General features: G+C 35.3%; 1 protein-coding gene across 3 annotated transcripts in view; it reads left to right on the top strand.

Annotated features, from left to right (window-relative positions):
- Positions 1-1,354: 1,354 nt before the first annotated feature.
- The window catches only part of LOC142344848 (arf-GAP with GTPase, ANK repeat and PH domain-containing protein 1-like), an 89,265-nt gene continuing 71,195 nt past the window's right edge, over positions 1,355-19,424 (top strand). For all 3 annotated transcript variants that reach the window (XM_075396866.1, XM_075396867.1, XM_075396868.1), the window contains exons 1-6: positions 1,355-1,555; positions 1,634-1,692; positions 1,761-1,848; positions 6,814-6,899; positions 10,201-10,284; positions 10,763-10,955. In XM_075396866.1, the coding sequence (XP_075252981.1) occupies positions 1,372-1,555; positions 1,634-1,692; positions 1,761-1,848; positions 6,814-6,899; positions 10,201-10,284; positions 10,763-10,955 (694 nt within the window). In that variant the 5' untranslated portion in view covers positions 1,355-1,371. The remainder of the gene's footprint in view (positions 1,556-1,633; positions 1,693-1,760; positions 1,849-6,813; positions 6,900-10,200; positions 10,285-10,762; positions 10,956-19,424) is intronic.

Genomic DNA, 19,424 nt, shown 5'->3' on the forward strand with positions numbered 1-19,424 from the left:
TGAATTGTAGAAAAATGCTGAGTGTACAGCATGGTTTTGGGTCTTAATTTCTAAAATATAACGAGAACTTACTGAGTCAGAAATTTATGATCGTGAAAGGTCGGTACAAAGAGATTTCAATTCATCTGTTTTTAGTATGATTTTTTTCCGATTGGATTTACAAGTTAACTTCTGTTTAGTATCCGTCTTAGCTAGTGCGAGCTACTTAACCCTTATTGATAGCCGCGTCAGCAATTCAAGGCGGCTATTATTGAGCTCCCATTTTTTTTTTACTTGGGCAAACAGATTTTTGTTTCGTCTTACCCTGACTTCTTGGAATTGACTTTTTCAATGGCTTCAGTGACTTCTACTGCTTTGCGTACTAAATTTGTGTTCGTGACGTCATTTCTGCTTTTAGGTCAATTGCGTGATTTACCTCACTCAAAAAATGATTTCTGAACTCACTGATGGAACTTTATTTCATGAACATGTACTAGTTAAAGATCAATAGTGTGCGTCTAAGTAGTCCCAACTTATATGCCCTAATTCTTGAGTATTAGTCGTAAGTTTTTGATTTCGAATATGTTCATTTTGAAAAAGCTCTTTTAGGGCTTTTTCCTTTTAGACCGTATGTGTCAAAATTGAGAGTCCGAATCTGACCCAAAAAGTCTAGTGGTCTATTAAGGGACTGATGGTCGATCTGTCTATCTGATTTCTTTAGTTGTTTCAATTCCATGAAAGGCCACAAGCGTCTATCGCGGCTATTTTCCGGCAATCTGCCGGCTATGTTTACTGAGTCAATTGTTGTGACGGTTTTTTGATGTTTTGGTTATTAGTCTTTCCTATTATAGCTTCAATTCTGATATGTGTAGGGTAATGGGGATATACGTTATATAACCACTAAGCGAGGAGGAGGGCTATAATAGAAAAGACCCAAATTTTCTTTGGGCTGCGGCGGAAGTTTTCAAAAACAGACAGGTTGGTGAAAAGAGCTTCAAATAAATATTCCCCTTCATCAAAATCGATTAAAGAAACATTAAATGTTTATTGTTTATATATCTGTTATCTCTTCTACTTATGTTTGTTGTAGCTTCCCTCTTCAGCTTGCGAGGGATTTTCAGCGATGTGTGTCTTCGATTTTTAGAATGTATTTCAGATTCACATGAAAGGTGAATCTGGGAAGACAAACGGGGCTTTCCCATTATAGCCCCCCAAGCTTAGTGGTCGGATAACCTATGCCCCCCACCAACTATGGTAAATATACCGTAATGGGAGGGGGTATAATTTCATGGGGGGTATAATGGGAAAGACCCAACAAAACATGATAACTTTGTTGTGATCGATCGAATGACTTACGCATTCTATTTTCAGATTGAGAATGCAGGCGTTGGAATGGAAGACAATCATTCGTATAGAGAGTTCCAAAATGAGCTAGCTAATTCCGTATCAATCACAACTGAAATTAATAGATTCGAAGCAGTTCACCCGCATATTTATAAATGCTACGATTTGCTTCAACGCGTTGATGATGCTGCAATAAGAGAAAGCATACAAAACTGTCTTCTCTCTATTGAAGGTACTTTTTGATGTATTGAAATTAACTGTTGCAAAGGTATTTGCAAACTGGAATTTAAAAATTGTTTACTGTTTTCAGAGTCCTTCGTTAACAGTCAAGAATGGACTTTAAGCAAGTTTGTTCCTGAAATTAGATTGGTATGATTTTTTTCATCCTGTGAAATTAAAAAATTGTAGTATTTATATGCATAAAATAGAAGTTTCAGGGTGTACTTGGTAGTTCAAACAGTGGGAAAAGTGCTTTAGTGCATCGCTATCTTACAGGGACCTACCTTCATGAAGAGTCACCCGATGGTGAGTTTCAATTTTCTGAACTGCCCACTTCCCTGGGTACATTTTAGAGCTACAATTAATATTACACACAGATTGATAATTAATAGCCGCCCTCATCTTCTCAGCCGGCTATTATAGCGCTCCTATTTTTACAATTCAAAGAATTTGAATTGTATTGGGGCGCTGTATTTTTTACGACTCGAAGAGGAGTATTGGTTTTTACGACTCGAAGAGGAGTATTGGTTTTCTTAAGGTTTTTTTTTTTTACCGGAAGTACTATTCGTTCAGACGATGTTTTGACCTAAAAGCGAAAGGGAGTAAAATTGCAGTGTGAACTAATTTTTTCTGAGCGAGAGAAGTTTTTTGATCATGCGCTGCGTTTAGTGAATGACTTTTTGACATTGAAAAGTAGTTTTTGACTGAATGGCACATACAGATAACCGTTTTTAGCCGTTTTTTCGTCTAAGTGGCCTAGTTTTTTTGCCTTGTAATTTGGTTTTTTGTAGAAATAATTTTTAATCGATGCTATGTTGAAATGTAAACCCCGGAAATTGATAGCACAGTATTTTGCATAGCCTGAAATTGCGTTTCAAATGCGAAATTGGCACATATTTCCTGATTTTTTAGTTAATTTTTGGCTTTTTTTTCTATTAATTTCTTCCTTTTTGGATCTTCTAGCTGTTTTTTGTCAAAAATCAGTTAATATGGCAACTTCCCTTTGATAATTCATATACTCAATGCCTCTTTCTACCTCGATGTAATTTTGTTTCATAAAATTGTACATTTGCTAATCCGATTTTCGTAGTTTTTTGCCAAATTTTTTCAGTATTTTGTTTGTATTTTGCTTTTAATTACTAGAAATAGTTTTTTGGGGAACATTAGGGACTTGCATTTCGTTTCAATAAAAATTCAATCATTTTTTGGAGTTAAGTTTTTGAAAAAACAGATAAATTTTTTTCATAAATGCTGTCTTAAATATTTTTTGACCACTTTTTTGCAAAATGTTTTATTGTTTCGTATGTCTGAATTCTTCTTTTTCTTGTTTTATTCTGTTCAGCAAGTTGGATTTTTGTCTCGAATTACTCGTTGTCTTTTCTATGTCTCGAATGCTGATCAATGAAATGTGCTCGTTTTTCTTGATTTTTTAAATTTGATTTTTAACTTTCAAAAATCAAGAATTGGTCTTTTTGTTACGGTGTTCCTAACATTGTGTCCATATTCTTACCATTCTCGTTTGTATCATTCAAGTTTTGTCCTGGCACCTACTTTTATATTAGTTATATTCATTTTTTCGGTTGTTAAAAAATTGAGTGAATTCAGCTTTTTCTTAGATCTTGGTTTCTTCGGTTTGCAATTGATTTAATTCAAAATAAGGCAGTACTGGGAGTCTGCTAGAAAGGCTTTTCAAACATTTCTATTTTTTACTATTCATTGCAATTTTCATCCGGGCTTGGTATTGTTTTTGGACAATTTTTTTGTTTTTGAATATTATTCTGTTGCTTTTGTTTCTCTATGATTAATTTAATTTTTGGATTAGTATGAAATCATGTTGTCTAGCATATATACAACAAGGAAGAATCATGTATTATTTTTTGTCCTAATTGCCTTGATTAGAAACCTAATTGTAGTGGTTCTCTGATTCTTAAGTTTGAGCACTCTTTTTAATAATTTTCACTTTCCTGTCTTTTTTGAAAAGTTTTTATCTGCCGTTTGCTTTCGCGATCTTTTTGATATTAGAATCATTAATTATCTAAGGGCAATTGATGGCCCTGTCACCTTTGTCAGGCTATCAGTTTTTTTGATCATCCTAAAAATTTCAGATTTTTTTAACGTTACCAAACGTTTTCAATAATAAAATTTTGCTGCATTTTCTTTCTCTTGGTGACAGTGGTTTAAATTTCACCGATTTTTAGATCAGACACGGGGAGGTAATGAGTTAATGGTTTAATACAAAAGGTAATGGCTTCAGCTTTTTGTGAAGTTTTGGTGCTTCGAGTCGCTTCCGGAATTCTTCCGGCTATGTTCTTAAGGTTTTTTTTTTACCGGAAGTACTATTCGTTCAGACGATGTTTTGACCTAAAAGCGTAAGCGAGTAAAATTGCAGTGTGAACTAATTTTTTCTGAGCGAGAGAAGTTTTTTGATCATGCGCCGCGTTTAGTGAATGACTTTTTGACATTGAAAAGTAGTTTTTGACTGAATGGCACATATAGATAACCGTTTTTAGCCGTTTTTTCGTCTAAGTGGCCTAGTTTTTTTGCTTGTAATTTGGTTTTTTGTAGAAATAATTTTTAATCGATGCTATTTTGAAATGTAAACTCCGGAAATTGATAGCACAGTATTTTGCATAGCCTGAAATTGCGTTTCAAATGCGAAATTGGCACATATTTCTTGATTTTTTAGTTAATTTTTGGCTTTTTTTTCTATTAATTACTTCATTTTTGGATCTTTTAGCTGTTTTTTTTGTCAAAAATCAGTTAATATGGAAACTTCCCTTTGATAATTCATATACTCAATGCCTCTTTCTACCTCGATGTAATTTTGTTTCATAAAATTGTACATTTGCTAATCCGATTTTCGTAGTTTTTTGCCAATTTTTTGTTTGTATTTTGCTTTTAATCACTAGAAATAGTATTTTGGGGAACATGAGGGACTTTAATTTTGTTTCAATAAAAATTCAATCATTTTTTGGTGTTAAGTTTTTGAAAAAACAGATAAATTTTTTTCATAAATGCTGTCTTAAATATTTTTTGACCACTTTTTTGCAAAATGTTTTATTGTTTCGTATGTCTGAATTCTTCTTTTTCTTGTTTTATTCTGTTCAGCAAGTTGGATTTTTGTCTCGAATGACTCGTTGTCTTTTCTATGTCTCGAATGCTGATCAATGAAATGTGCTCGTTTTTCTTGATTTTTTAAATTTGATTTTTAACTTTCAAAAATCAAGAATTGGTCTTTTTGTTACGGTGTTCCTAGCATTGCGTCCATATTCTTCACATTCTCGTTTGTATCATTCTAGTTTTGTCCTGGCAGCTACTTTTGTATTCGTTATATTGATTTTTTCAGTTGTTAAAAAATTGAATGAATTCAGCTTTTTCTTAGATCTTGGTTTCTTCGGTTTGCAATTGATTTAATTCAAAATAAGGCAGTACTGGGAGTTGCTAGAAAGTCTTCTCCAACATTTCGACTCAATACTATTCATTGCAATTGTCTTCCGGGCTTGGTATTGTTTTTAGACGACTGATTGTCTTTGAAAATTATTTTGTTGCTTTTGTTTTTCTATGATTAATTTAATTTTTGAATTAGTACGAAATCATGTTGTCTAGCATATATACAACAAGGAAGAATCATGTATTATTTATGTCTTAATTGCCGTGATTAGAAATCTAATTGTAGTGGTTCTCTGATTCTTAAGTTTGAGCACTCTTTTTTGAATAATTTTGACTTTCCTGTCTTTTTTGAAAAGTTTTTATCTGCCGTTTGCTTTCGCGATCTTTTTGAGATTAGAATCATTAATTATCTGAGGGCAATTGACGGCCCAGTCAGCTTTGTCAGGCTATCAGTTTTTTGACCATCCTAAAAATTTCAGACTTTTTTAACGTTACCAAACGTTTTCAATAATAAAATTTTGCTGCATTTTCTTTCTCTTGGTGACAGTGGTTTAAGTTTCACTAATTTTTAAATCAGACCCGTGGAGGTAATGAGTTAATGGTTTAATACAAAAGGTAATGGCTTTAGCTTTTTGTGAAGTTTTGGTGCTTCGAGTCGCTTCCGGCATTCTTCCGGCTATGTTTTTTTTTAAGGTCTGTTCACACATTTTCATGATTTTTGAAGTCAAATTGGAGCAGTGATTTTCGTCACGCCAAAACAGGAAATGGAGCGAAAAAGCGAGTGGTTTTGCGGCGTGAATTTTTTTCGCTCTAATTTTAAAGTAGAGTGAGAAAATGGTGTTTGAACAAAAGTTCGGTTTATCGGTAGTGGTTTTTTGTTCACATGCGGCAATTTCACTCTGATTTTTACTGTTTTTTCGATTTTTTGGATTGGATTTTTTTCTAAATGGTTTTCCCAATCCATTCACAGCTCATTCTAGGCCTAGTTTTTTGTTTGAATTGAATTTTCATTTCTCGCTATTGGTTTTTTTTATCACATTCGGCATTCTGACATTGATTTTCAGTTTTTTTTTTCTTATTTTTTGATCTGATTTTTTTCAAAAATGGTTGTCTCCATTCACTCATAGTCCATTCTTGGTCTAGTTTTTCTGTTTAGTCAATGAAAATTCTTTGAATTGTACGTCAGGTTCTGTCTTGCTATGTTTTTTTACTTCGTCGAATAAAAAGATGTTTCGCTTTACCTCATTTTGCAGCTTTTTCAACATTTTGCGTGATATCTTTTTGACTTCTCTAGGCTAGTTTCTCTCTTCTCTCATTCTGCTAAAAGTGATTTTGAACATCAGTTGCTCAGCAAAGCAATTCAAAATGAACAGTCAGTATAAAAAAATTGAAGTCAGAAGTAGAAACGGGATAAATCCATTAAGCCCAATTTTAGATGCCCGCTATGTGAACGTCGTTCCTATAAGTCTTAGTTACCATCTCTAATGCTTATTGTTATTGATAGTAGCCCCTGTAGCCTCTCTCTAACAAACAGAAGTACGTTATGTTCAACTACGAAATGCCATCAAAATAAATCGGACTTAAAAAATGTTTTTGTACAAAAATCTTTTTTTTTTTTCAATATCTTCTATTCTTTCGATCCCAATCATGCTTATTGGAATCAACGGCGGCTATTTTCCGGCAATCTGCCGGGTATGTTTACTAATTGCTGTGAATACTTCTATCTCTTAATAAGCGATTCAATTCGTTATCAGTGCAAAAAAAATCAGGATTAGCACATTCTAATGAAAAAAAATCTGTTCACAGTGTACAGTGGGCAGAATTTGATTCATTTAATAATCTGCTTGGGCAAAGTAAGTTTGTAAGTTTGTGCATTACCAGGAGGACGCTTCAAGAAGGAAGTGTTTGTGGACAGTCAAAGTGTTCTCATGCTCATCAGAGATGAAGCTCCTGGTCCTGAACTACAGGTGAGTTAAAATAGGTCGCTCTTGTCTGTTTCATTTTCAATTTATATATGCCGTATTTCATTAATTGATGAGTTCTTATCCTACCGAAACCTCTTTTTATAAGCGCATTGGTAATGTTCTTTGTTTATTTGGTGGTCTACTCGCCTCTTAAGGTGACTTGGTTTAATTTTAAACGGTACAATAAAATGTAGGGTTGGGAACATGTAACCTATAAGACGCTTGAGGCCATGTTTAATTTGGAAATTTCAAGATCAAGAGGATACAGTCAAATGTCCACATCGGAATAAACTTTTTTGGGAGGAAAACAGCTTATTGATGCTAGATGATGAAACCAGCAGCAAAAACTGGGTTAAGAGCATTAAATAATTGATTTTAAAGAACAACGATTGTGAGTTTTTAGATAAACCGAGGAACTAACATTTTTTCTTCTACAGAATCAGCATCAGTATAAAATTGACACAAATCAGTTCAAACACAAAACAATTCCGAAGTAACCAAATTGACACATAGGAATGACCCGATGTGGGCAATAAAATTGTCTTAGATACAAAGCGTTCAAGAAAGACAACAATAACTACAAAGCCGATTCACGAAAATCAGCTTAATGACATGATCAAGGGTTTTTGCTGATATCAGAGGCCGTGGCTCCAAAATGCCCCAAATTGTCAAAATATATGAGAAGTGTAAATTCTTAAATTTGCAGTCGCTCGTGCACTCACTGAACAAAAGATTGGTGTACTTACTAACGTAACAATGCAATATCGGACTTAATATTTGTACTTTTTAAATTGTTAATTTTTATAGGTGTAAGAGTTGAATATCCTCAAATGAAGGAAATTGTTAACATGCTTTTTTCCTCAATTTTTGGTCCAGCGAAGTGTTTTGTTAATTAGTAGCATTTCGATATAAAGCATTACGTTTCATTGAGATTTTTTTTGGTCATTGACTTAAATCGATCGCTCAACCACATTTGTCTGTGAGATAACCTTTTGTACTTGGTTTTAGAAGTTACGAACTCTTTTAATTGTGAAAAGGTTGCCTGAACTATAGGATGTTGCTTGAAAGTGAAACTAAATTAATGTGCGACTATTTCTTTTCGCCCCAATGTTTTTTTTTTAAATCTGTGTCTTTTTTTTGTGCTTCCTTTAAGGTACTCTACCGACTTTTTTTGTCGTTATATGCTCATATTTTGTTCAATGATTTTTTTTAAAGCAAGAGCTCAATTTGCTTTAATGACCCCGATCAAAACTGATTTTAGAACACCCAATCCTTTTTCAGTTAAATAATGGGGTATAGCATTGTGGTATAGTTTGTTTATCCCTGCAATGTACAGTTTGTTTAGTTGAGCTTTCTTCGAGGGGGGGGGTAGTGGGTGGATATTTTGGCGAACATTTCTTTCAAGTTTGTTTTTGATATTGAAAACAATGGTTTTTCTACACTGCCTATCATTTTTAACCGGTCGTATAACGATGGGATTCGAGGAGCTCGCTGATGTTTTTGGACCTAATTTTCGGATTAAGAATTTCATTGAGGTATAAATTTTAGATAAAAAATAATTACTTAATTTTTAGTTCCGTTTTTCAAAACAATGCATTTGATTCATAGAAACCTTTGTCGAATTTAGAGCATATGAAATTACGACGGTTTCCGTGACGTTTCCTCCACGTCAAAACTGTAGGAATTTTTTTTTATATTTATTTATTGTATTGTTCTACTCTGCAAGGGCTTTGAAATGATCACTCATGCCCTTCGCCCTAAATTTTCGGTAATTAAGACAACCGAAATAATGAAGTCGAGCATGGATTCTTTTCTCCGGTACAGGTTTTTAAATTTCCAAAAGAAAGTCCTCAACTGGGTTTAGCTTTATGCGTGATCGCCAGGTTGAAACAAACCCAAAAGATCTTGCTCACTATCTTCACTTTGTGCTGTATTGGATTTTTTTTAATCTAATAGATAGATTGATTAATGTGCCATTGAAGTCAGATTTGTTATTATAAAAGCCAGGTAAACCAAGAGTTACATTAGAGTACCAAAATGATGCGTAACATTTTGTTCTCTTTACACGGCCTATTTTGAAGCAGCGGTTACGGAAATAGAGTTTTTGTAAAGATTGTGATAAAATTGGAGGCTGAGAACAAATTTGACTCAGATTAAGGATCTTACTGAAAACTATACAAGCTATGAATTAGAATTTTAAAAAGCTTAAGCCACAATGACGTGTTACTATATAACTGACTGACACTCAAGGTGTAGTTTTATTGATTACCGGCGCCAGCCTCTCATCGGTTATTATTCAATTCCTCCTTTTTTACAATGCAAAGAATTGGGGTGCTCTTTTTTAGGATATGTGTACACTTTTTCATGTTTGAAGTCAAAGTGAAGTAATAATTTTGGTCATGCCGAAACATTGTAGAATCTTTCAGTAGAGTGAGAAAATGGTATTTGAACAGAATTTCTCTTGTGGTTTACGTTTTTTAATCAAGTTTGTGTTTTACATAAGTCACGACATAAGTTTGTGTTTCACATTTGGTCTCGATTTACCTCAATCACTGTTTCTACTGAATGAGTTTTAATGTGGTGCTTTAGGTTATCATGGTGCTGTACGTTACTAAATTTGTATTGGAGCGATTACTTGCTGCTATTATTATGATTAATAGCCTTTAGTTTAGAAGCTTAATTAGGTATGATTTTAGAATCTAACTAAAACTGCAAACCAATTTCGAAAGTGCTCTAAAAATTTCGGTCAATCTTTTCCTTTTCTTTTTTTTTGTTTTAATTCTGATATGCGTCAGGGGCGGCTATTTTCTGGAAATTTGAATGTTTTAATGTTCTTGACGTTTTTAGGGTGTCGCAGCTTTTTTGGTCCCAAAGTAAATTCTGTCAGCACAAATTTTGTGAATTACATTTCCAGAGAAGGTTTCAGAATGATCAACATGGTGGTAGGAATTGTTTTCATTTTGTCCTTTTGTGAAAAGAAGTCTTTATCGATAAGTAATTTTTTCTATAATTTGTTATTAGGTCGCGTTGTTTTATACTTTTATAGTTTGCAATTTTCCGCCACCATTATCCCCCATTTGACAAAATGTAGCTTCACACTAATTTTCCAGCAATATCATTATTAGCATTTGAGAGAGTAGTATTTTTTGTGAATCAGGCTTTAGTTATGTTTACAAAAATTGTTCGCAAGCATTTTATTGTGTACGTATGAAAGTTAATTTCTGATTCATTCTAAATTTGTAATTCAAAATGAATGAAAGGCAAAAATGTTATTTTTACCGATTTAACTAACGTGTTTGTTTAGTTTGCCCTATGGATAGACGCAGTTGTGTTCGTGTTCGGTCTACACGACAAGGAAAGTTTCAACACAGTGCTAGAATACTACCAGGTATGAGCAATAACTTGTCTCGCAAAAGAGGAGCGCTTTAATTACTCTGTATTGGGTTAATTGAGTCCAATAAAACTTAGGACACATTAACAAGACAATTGGTTCCCTGTCTAACCAAAACATTCGGAAGGCCTTGAATGTAGAAAAAGGCCTTGAAGGGACTGAAATTGAGTTAAACATTTAGTTATCAATTACAGCGAAAAGTAACATACTAATATGCTTTTGAAATAAATCACACCCAGAATTCTTTTAAATTTAAATTTATCATGCTTATAAATGCTATTGGGGTTGCTCGTTTTTCCTAAAATAGGTCCCTTTTGTCTGTTTGGTGTAATAAACTTATGCTGAATCAGCTGAAAAGAGAGTTGATTTAGTTAAAATGTGCTTCTCATTAAGCTTATTTGCCAGTTGAATGTGATGGGTGACTTTTTTTTTCATTTTAGAATGCTTTGTAGGATTAGAATGATTGTTGTTCTAGAAGCTATCATTCTATCGGCTGCTTAAAGATGTGCCTGTAATACTGGTTGGAACCCAAGACTACTTGTCTGACGATGTGCCCAGAGCTGTGGATGACGCAAGTGTCCGCAAACTGGGAGCTGAGATCAACAAGTGCGCTTACTTTGAGACCTGTGCTTCTTACGGTCTCAATGTTGAGCGAGTCTTCAACGAAGGTTAGCGGGCCAAGCGGGACTTCTTCCAGTTTGTTTCGATCTCTAGATTAACTAAGTTCTTTGTCCGTTAGATCCCTTTAATGTTACCCAGTAACGTGCATGTTGATCAGTTGGGTCTTTTTAGTTGCTCTCAAACGAAGTTTGTAGCAATTATATTAGTCATGTCGGTCTTTTTTATGCGATTTTTCGTCTGAAGCTTTTGCTTTTTCGTCCTCAAAAACGGGATAAGGAGGTAGCGCCCAGCGGGCATTATGTGCTCTTAGAGCCTTTCAGCTCTGTTTCAGCTCAAACTGTTTTGGAGACTTATACTTATGGTGTGAAGGGCGGTTATTAGAGGTTGGAGACCCCTCCACTGTTGACTCCACCCCCACTATTGCCCCCACCCCCCGCGCGCTCTTACTTCTCCGCCAACCCCACTGTTGTACCCCCTCATCAGCCCTCAGTGCACCCCCCGTTTTTAGCTACTGACGAACAACCGCTTGCTAAATACACGCAAATTTATACTATTTTGCACAATTTTTCTCAATCTTTTTGAAATTTTTTTGACATTTTTAATTGCTCTCAAACGAAGTTTGTAGCAATTATATTAGTCCTGTCGGTCTTTTTTTTATGCGATTTTTCGCTTGACCAATTTTTCGTCTGACGCTTTTGACTTTTCGTCCTCAAAAACGGAATAAACAGGTAGCGCCCAGCGGGCATTATGTGCTCTTAGAGCCTTTCAGGTCTCTTTCAGCTCAAACTGTCTTGGAGACTTATACTTATACTTATGGTGTGAGGGGCGGTTCTTAGATGTTGACACCCCCCCCTTTGTTGACCCCCCCTCACCCCCACTATTGGCTCCACCCCCCACCGCGCTTTTGCCCCCCCCCCACCCAGTGCTGCCCCCATCAGCCCCCGGTGCAGCCCCCCCCCCGTGGCTAGCTACTGACCAAGCCAACCGCTCGCCGGTCGTTTGAGAGCAATTCGCCCGACGTTAGTCGGTTATGTTTTGAATTTTATTAACCCTAGGTGTCAAGGAACCTCCTCTAAGTTTTAATGATAGGTTACTGCATAGTTTCTTGTGGTAATGGAATTGTTGCTTTATCATGCTTTCAACATTTTATCATCCAACATTTTATCATGTTTAAACGAATTTTAGCATTTTTTGACAGAACGTGCAATTTTTTTTCAAAATTTTTTTCCTTTATTTTTCCTTTTTCAGGTCTTTCCAGACTCAGGGGCTAGAAAACTTCCTAAGGGGTTTGATAATAAGTTACTGACAAATTTTTTTTGACCATGGAATAGGTATTCATTTTTTTTAATGTCTTAAATTTTAGCAATTTTGTTTATAAAACATGTTAAAGTTTTTTGAAAATGTTTTGTCGTTTATTAGGTTTTTTGAGCCTCAAGATCCAAGGAACATCCACTAGGGTTTGAAGATTGGTTACTGTATAATTTCTAGTTGTAATGGTGTGTCTTGCAAGATTTCAACATCACTAATTTTAGCGTTTTTGCCATTTCTAATTTTTTGACATTTATGGTCAGTATTAAGGTTTTCTGAGCTTCAAGGATCAGAAAACTTGGGTTTGATAATAAGTTACTGGAAATTTTGTGGTGGTCATGGAATAATTTTCAACTTTTTGATATCACTTTTACAAGTTTTCTCTTTTTACAAGTTTTTTGAATTTTTTTGTCGTTTTTTTAAAGTTTTTTTTCTAGCCGCAAGAGCAACGGAACCTCTTCTAGGGTTCGATATTATGTTACTGCATAGTTTATAGATGTAATAAGATTTGATTATCACGAATTTGATCAATTTTTTAAAATATTTGCATTTTTTCATGTTTTTGAATTTTTTCCGGCACCCGAGGCCCTGGGACTTCCTCCAAAGTTTGATGATAAGCTGCTGCATACTTTCTAGAGTTAATGGAATGGTCATCATTTTTTTTACTCCAGTTTTTGTAATTTTTGACAAAATATAATTTTTTTTTCAAATTTTTGGAAAAATTCTCATAATCCAAGTGTATGGATCTTTGAGACAGTAAAACTATTTCAGGCTTGGAACAGGCTACTAGTTGGTCTCTTGAGACAATGAAATGGTTCTTAAATTATTAATACCTTGAACAAGATTTAAAATTTGCAATTTTTTCTAAAATTTTCAATGTTTATCCTTTTCTGAGTTTAACGACCATTACTTCCCAACAAAACTTTTCAAGTCTTGGAGATGGTTTACTTGACAGAACTCTCGAAACAAAATGGTTTTGAACTTTTTTACTGCGAAGTTGAAAACTTTTGTTTTTAGTATTGCCTTTTTTCAGTTTTATAATTATTTACTAACAAGGCTAGAAAACTAGAAGTTGCAAAGTCGAATCCCATCATGGAAAATATTCCTCTCTTGCTCTCTCTCTCTGTCGGTTGGGGTTTATTTCTTTCTCGTTCTCGTTTTTAGCTCTCGCTCTATCTCTCTCTCTCTCTCTCTCTCTCTCGCTTGGTTGATGCTGCTCTTCAGCTGCTGTTATGGCGTAATGTCATCATCTCGGATCCTCATTAACAATGAGTTATACAAAAGCAATTTGTAGCAAATATATTTATCCTGTTTCTCTTTTGTGAAATTTTTCGCTTGGCCGATTTTTCGTCTGACCTATTTGACTTTCGTCTTCAGAAAAGGTACAAAGAGGTAGCGCCCAGTTTGCATAAAGTCTTCTTAGAGCCGTTCAGCCCACAAGACTTCAAGTATTCAATTAAGAGGAACTGTTTTGGAGACTTATATTTATGGTGTAAAGGCGGTTCTTAGAAATTGATCCCACACCCCCACCCATCCACCGCCCGCACATCAGTCCCCCAATGCACTTTTGCACCCCCGCTGCGCAGCAAACCGTGGCTAGCTACTAACGAAGCCAACCACTCGCCGCTCGTTTGAGAGCAATTCGCCCGACGTTAGTCGGTTATGTTTATCGCTGTTAATATTTGCTCTTAAACAAACGTGTTTTTTCTTGCAAAGTTATTCAAAATTTTTGAGCACCTGAACGTAACTGGTGCCAGTTCACGTTTAAAACTTTGTATCGGTGGATAATAAGCTCTATGAACATTTTTTGAAGCCTCTCAGTCCCGCCCCTCTAAAGCAGGGTGGAATAGAATGGAGGGCAATTCGTGCAACGTTTGTCGGCTGTGTTTATCTGTCATCACTTCATGAAAGGTGGTTAGGAACTATATAGAGCCTTTTTGAAGAGCCCATTTTGGCGAGCCCATTTTGGCTGAGCAATTTGTATCATCAAAAGTTTTTGAGAAACGGAAGCGGATGTTGAGTTGAACAGACCTTATTCATTTTTTTTCGCTTTCTCGATGAGAATTGACTCATTAGTTGAACGTTAATTTTTTTGAAATTTAACATTTGTTTAAGCGCTTAATTTGTGCTGTAAAATTGAGCAGATTTCTAATAAATATGATAAGATAGATAGCTAATAATATCTAATAGCATTAAGCTTCAGGGTTTTTTTCCCAGACAAACATTCGGACTACATTTTTTAAAATAAAGAGTAAACATTTGAAAATCACGTTGCCTCTTGACAACTGAAGAGACCACGGGAAAGGGTTTTCGAATTTGGGTTAAATTTTGAATCTAAAACTTTGACTTTGGCCTTTTGAACTTGCTGGAATGTTTGCGTTGGGGTATATTTTTAATTGCTCACGAACTAAATTTTAGGCAATTAGTGTAAAGTGTGCTTCCTTTTTGCTTGTCCGTTTTGACTTTTTGTGTGATCTAAATTTCTCTCTCATTCACAAAACAAAGCTGGTAAACTCAATTGGCGGAAGTTTACTACTAAAAGTTATCTGAAAAGTGGACCGAATTTTGTGTCATTTTTAACTTTAAATATTAATTATGTTATATAATAACCTTTAATGACTTCATTTGAATTTCCTTAGTAAACTTTGTTTTTCTCACTCTTCCGCGCTAACTCCTCTCTTGACATCAACAGGCTGTAGTAGATTAGAGCTCCACTAGTTGTTTGGGAGCAATTTTTCCGGCGTTAGTTTGGATATCATTTTTTTAAAATTACAACGAAAAGGCGATTCAATAACAGATCAGACTTTTTGCAATGTCTTCTTGTTTTATATGCTCTTTAATGATCTAATTTCTGTTATATTACTGCCTTTTTGTGTCATCTTTTACCCTGCTGAGCCAGCGTCCTTGAATTTAATTTATCTACAGCCGAAATCAGACCCATCTGATTTGCTTGATTGCTGCTGAGCGAACTTTGAGGCTATTGTTTTTTTTATATGAAGAGGAGTATTGTATTCCGCTTTTTTAAAGGTGACGCTGATTTTTTGAGTAAAATTTTTGAACATTGACCTCTGTTCACTTGTTTACATTGACATCTGTTCTTTCGTTGTTCATTTTTGTTCATCGAGTTTTTTTTAATCATTTGCGTGATTTAAGTCAGAGGTGACTTACCTCACTCTCAAAAATGATTTTCCTCACTTGCAATTGACTTTTTGTTGCTCTAAGGTTATTTGAGAGTAGCTGATGTGAGCAGCAATAATGTATACATATTCTTGATTAAAATATGACATTGAGCAGTTAATAAAAAGAAGAAAAATGGCTTTTTTGGTATCTTTTTTTCATCGTGTTTTGTGACTGAAGATCTTCAAAGCTATGGAAGCTTTTTTCTGGCAATCTGCCAGCTCTGTTGTTCTATTGCGCTTTTAATTTTTACTGTTTGTTATAAATATTGTTGCATTCATGGCTTTCTTTTCAAAATTTCTGCGTGGCAGTTTTTGTGTTTACGGGTTGTTCTGTCCCCGACGTTTTGCGTGATCTTGACTGGTTGAGTATTCTCACTTTTAATCAGCTGACCTCAAATTAAAAAGAAAGTCAATTAAAAAGAGCGCCAAAATTGCTTAATAATTTAAATATAAAATTTAGTGGTCTATAATATTCACCGAGAACGTCATTTGAATCCTCGTAGTGGAAATATTGCCCCTTTCCTACTAAACGGGCCGTCTCTCGCCGCACAACTACATCTCCGACTTATGTAGTCTACAATATAACCTAGCCGATGCCAATTGTTTGCGATCAACTCCTTGGTCTGGAATGTAATAACTGTTAGTAGAAGAGTTAGTAACTAAAGTGACCGGAAGAACTTTTAACGTGGCGCTTTTTCGCTTATACGTTACACTAAACAATGCTAACTTCCAGATGTTTTTTCAAACGTAACAGCGATAAAAGAGTTCAGGAGTTTAAAGTTACCAACATTGGGCTGTACTTTTTGTACAAGCGTTGAAATAGGAAATTTAAAACCAAAAACAGTACAGCGACGAAATTTGAAGGGCTTGGGCTGCTTGATATATCATACCGGCTATGAACGCTTTTCATCATAAAATCAGAATTTCTCTCATACATTCAAAAAATCGATAGAAATGAAAAAAAAATAGGACGAGTCCTTGGTAATGTAATTACCAAAAATGACATCAAGAAACAAAATTTTGGTTCACCATTGAAATAAGGAATGCCTCTGCAAAAATGAACAGCTGTTGTGAGAAAGTACTTAGATGAGAGATCAGTAGAAAGTAGAGAATATAATCGATAAAATAATATACCAAAGATCGGCCGCGGAACGCAAATAAGGTTTACTGTAAACATTCTTCTGTAAACAAATTGACTCGAAAGGAAAAAAACTTCTTCGGTTACTTGAAAATTTGTCAGATTAAGAACTTAAAAGTACAAAAACGGGAACGAAAAGTTTTTTTTCATAAAAATGTCTGTTGGACTGTCACTAACGAGGAAACTTAATGAAACGTAGGATTGAAATACTGTCCAGTCTATTACTAATTCTTTTCTGCTGAAAGCGACAAAGATATGTCCTTCGTGAAATAAGAAGTCTAGCTGGTAAAACTAGTAAAGATACTATGGGTTTTAAAAACAAATCAGTAAAGGGGGAAATTCAATTATAAACGAATATCTAGCATTTTTTAAAGTAAGGGTTTAGACTAGACTGAATGCTCAGGTAATATAAAAATCACCAAATTAGAACCAATCTTAGAGGAGAGATATAAATTTGTTCTAATTTGGTCTTATAGACCTTCTTTATTCCGGTTTTCGGCCATTTTTTGTTAAAATTATACATGAACGAAGTACATAATGAGTACACAATCATACATAATGCCTTTTTTATAAAGCGCTGACTAACAAGCAATTTGGCTTTCCATGCAAACGATCAACAGTAGACACATTATCGAAATTCTAGATAGTTTGAAATTTATTAAAAAAAGTATTCTGTCTCATGTAGGTTGCTAGGCCTATGAAAAGCTTTTGAGACAGTTGGTCTGGATACTCTTGGAGAAATTCTCCAGATATTGTGTCAGAGTTTGTTTGTGGGATCTGGAATCATACCTAGACGCAGACAACAGTCTGCTTTCTTTCAGTCAAAGAATTGATTGGAATTGGTCACAAAAGTAAATAGTAGAGTTCCTCAAGGATCAGTACTTGGTCATTTGCTCTCACTTAGGGGACCTGGTATCAGTGCAATAGAATTAAAAATTTTCTGATGATTTAGTTTTGGCTGTATTGTCAAAGAAACAAAGCTCATGAATGACTTTATTGCATTATCAGTTTTTTTAACGGGAACTTAATTTTATAATGATTGCGCAGTTTAACAAATTTAATCTTAGTTTTGATCAACATCCATAAAAATTTAAATGAATCCTGCAAGGTCCGATGGTAACAATTGCTGAGCGCAACTTTACTGCGCAACGCCAATTTTCATTTTTTTGGCATTGAAAACGTAGAGGTTAATTTGAATTCTTGTATTTTGATATTTTGTAGCTCCCTGCTGATGGATGAGGACAAAAACTAGTAGTAAAGTTAACTGGGATGAGGACAAAAACTATTAGTAAAGTTAACTGAAGTCCCCACTCATTGGCCGACATTTAAACAAGGAAGAGCTCCCCTCTCATAAAGTGAGTCCGATATCACTTGAGGTTAGTGAGTTCTTGAACCCGACTTTCTTGACCCTCTCACTGGGCATAGCGGCGCAATTGGATGCGACAGTCCTCATCATCTCTGGCTCGTAATCGCGAATCTCTTGCAAACAGCTTTGTAGCTGAGCCACGTATGGCACTTATTGATACCGCTTGAGTGAGGCTATTGAAGGCAACTGATAGGGCTGGAAACATTTATCATATAAAGGTGCTATTCTTTTCAATGTTCTTCGCGTTGTTTCGGATAGTACGCCGAAAGTTTCTAACGAAGGTATTAAGTGGATGCCCACATCGCTGTACTTGTGGTAATAATGACCAATCCTTCTGTTTTCCGCTAGGGTTAGAGCAAAACCACATGTCCTGCCGCATCTGCGATAAGACTGGCTTGCAGTGGGGACATAATAGTGACGTCTAAAGCTGCGGCTTTTCCTGCTATAAAATTGGGCAAATGCACGTCGCCTGGACTTGAATTGTTTTCCGGCAGATGTTTTGCTCACATACCTGCCATTATTGTGTCTCGTATTCTGTCATGACGAGAGATATCGCCATCCCCCTGATATGAGACGGTATGATCTCCAAATATGTCCAAATTAGCTCTTTTACAATATGGACATCTTTCCGAATCAGAGTGGAATTCCTAAACGGTATTTTAAGGCAGCTCGGAACTCGTTAGGTTGAAGGTGTAAGCTAAGAGCGGGGATAGGTGCTGACGTCAACCAAGCTCTTGATTGAGGGAGGGAAAGAGATAGCAGTCTAGCTTTTTCTCTGGTAGAGGTTTGACCTTCAAGAGGGTTGCTTAGAGCTGTATTGTCAAATTGTTCTTGAATTTTCTGTTGCGTCAAATGAGGAATCACCAAAGTGCTAAACTTCTCCGCTAAATCTGAAACTACTTTCGTGAGTTGGGTTCACTCAGTAATTTATTCTTTGTTTGCTGACTGAGATAAGGAACCGACATAAGCAGCTTTGAATTGGTTCAGAGAACGTAGAACTCCAGCTCCTGTTTTGCTTATTGGCAGGCATGCTTGGTCCCATGAATTTTTGCTGATTACAGAACCCAATATAATTTCAAAAGTTCGTTGGAGATGATCAAATTGTTCAAGTATTTTGTTACTCTCAGGGGACGGAGTGTTGCATCTCAACGAATACACCAATTTAGGTGCACCCAGACATCTACGCAAAGTTCCAAGAGTGCATTGAGGTTCCTCTAAATAGCCTAGATTGTCTAATACTATCTCGAGTTTTTTAACCCGTTTTTTTATACAAGATGCAATAAAAGTGGGTGTTCCAAATGTTGCGCTCAAGATTTCGATTCCTGATTGGCTGTTTTTCCTTATTCTGCTATCAGCAGCATTAAAACACGTGGTGGACCACAATTTCCACTTGTCTCTTCTGAGTTCAAGGCCACACTTGTTGCCATGAGTTGATAAAATTTCTTATGATCCACATAGCTTCTTCCGTTCCTGCTATAATTCATCATCAAGTTAGCAATAATTCTGCATAAGATTTGTTAACTTT

Source organism: Convolutriloba macropyga, chromosome 8, assembly GCF_964194025.1.
Source record: "Convolutriloba macropyga chromosome 8, txConMacr16.3, whole genome shotgun sequence".
Classification (NCBI taxonomy): domain Eukaryota; kingdom Metazoa; phylum Xenacoelomorpha; order Acoela; family Convolutidae; genus Convolutriloba; species Convolutriloba macropyga.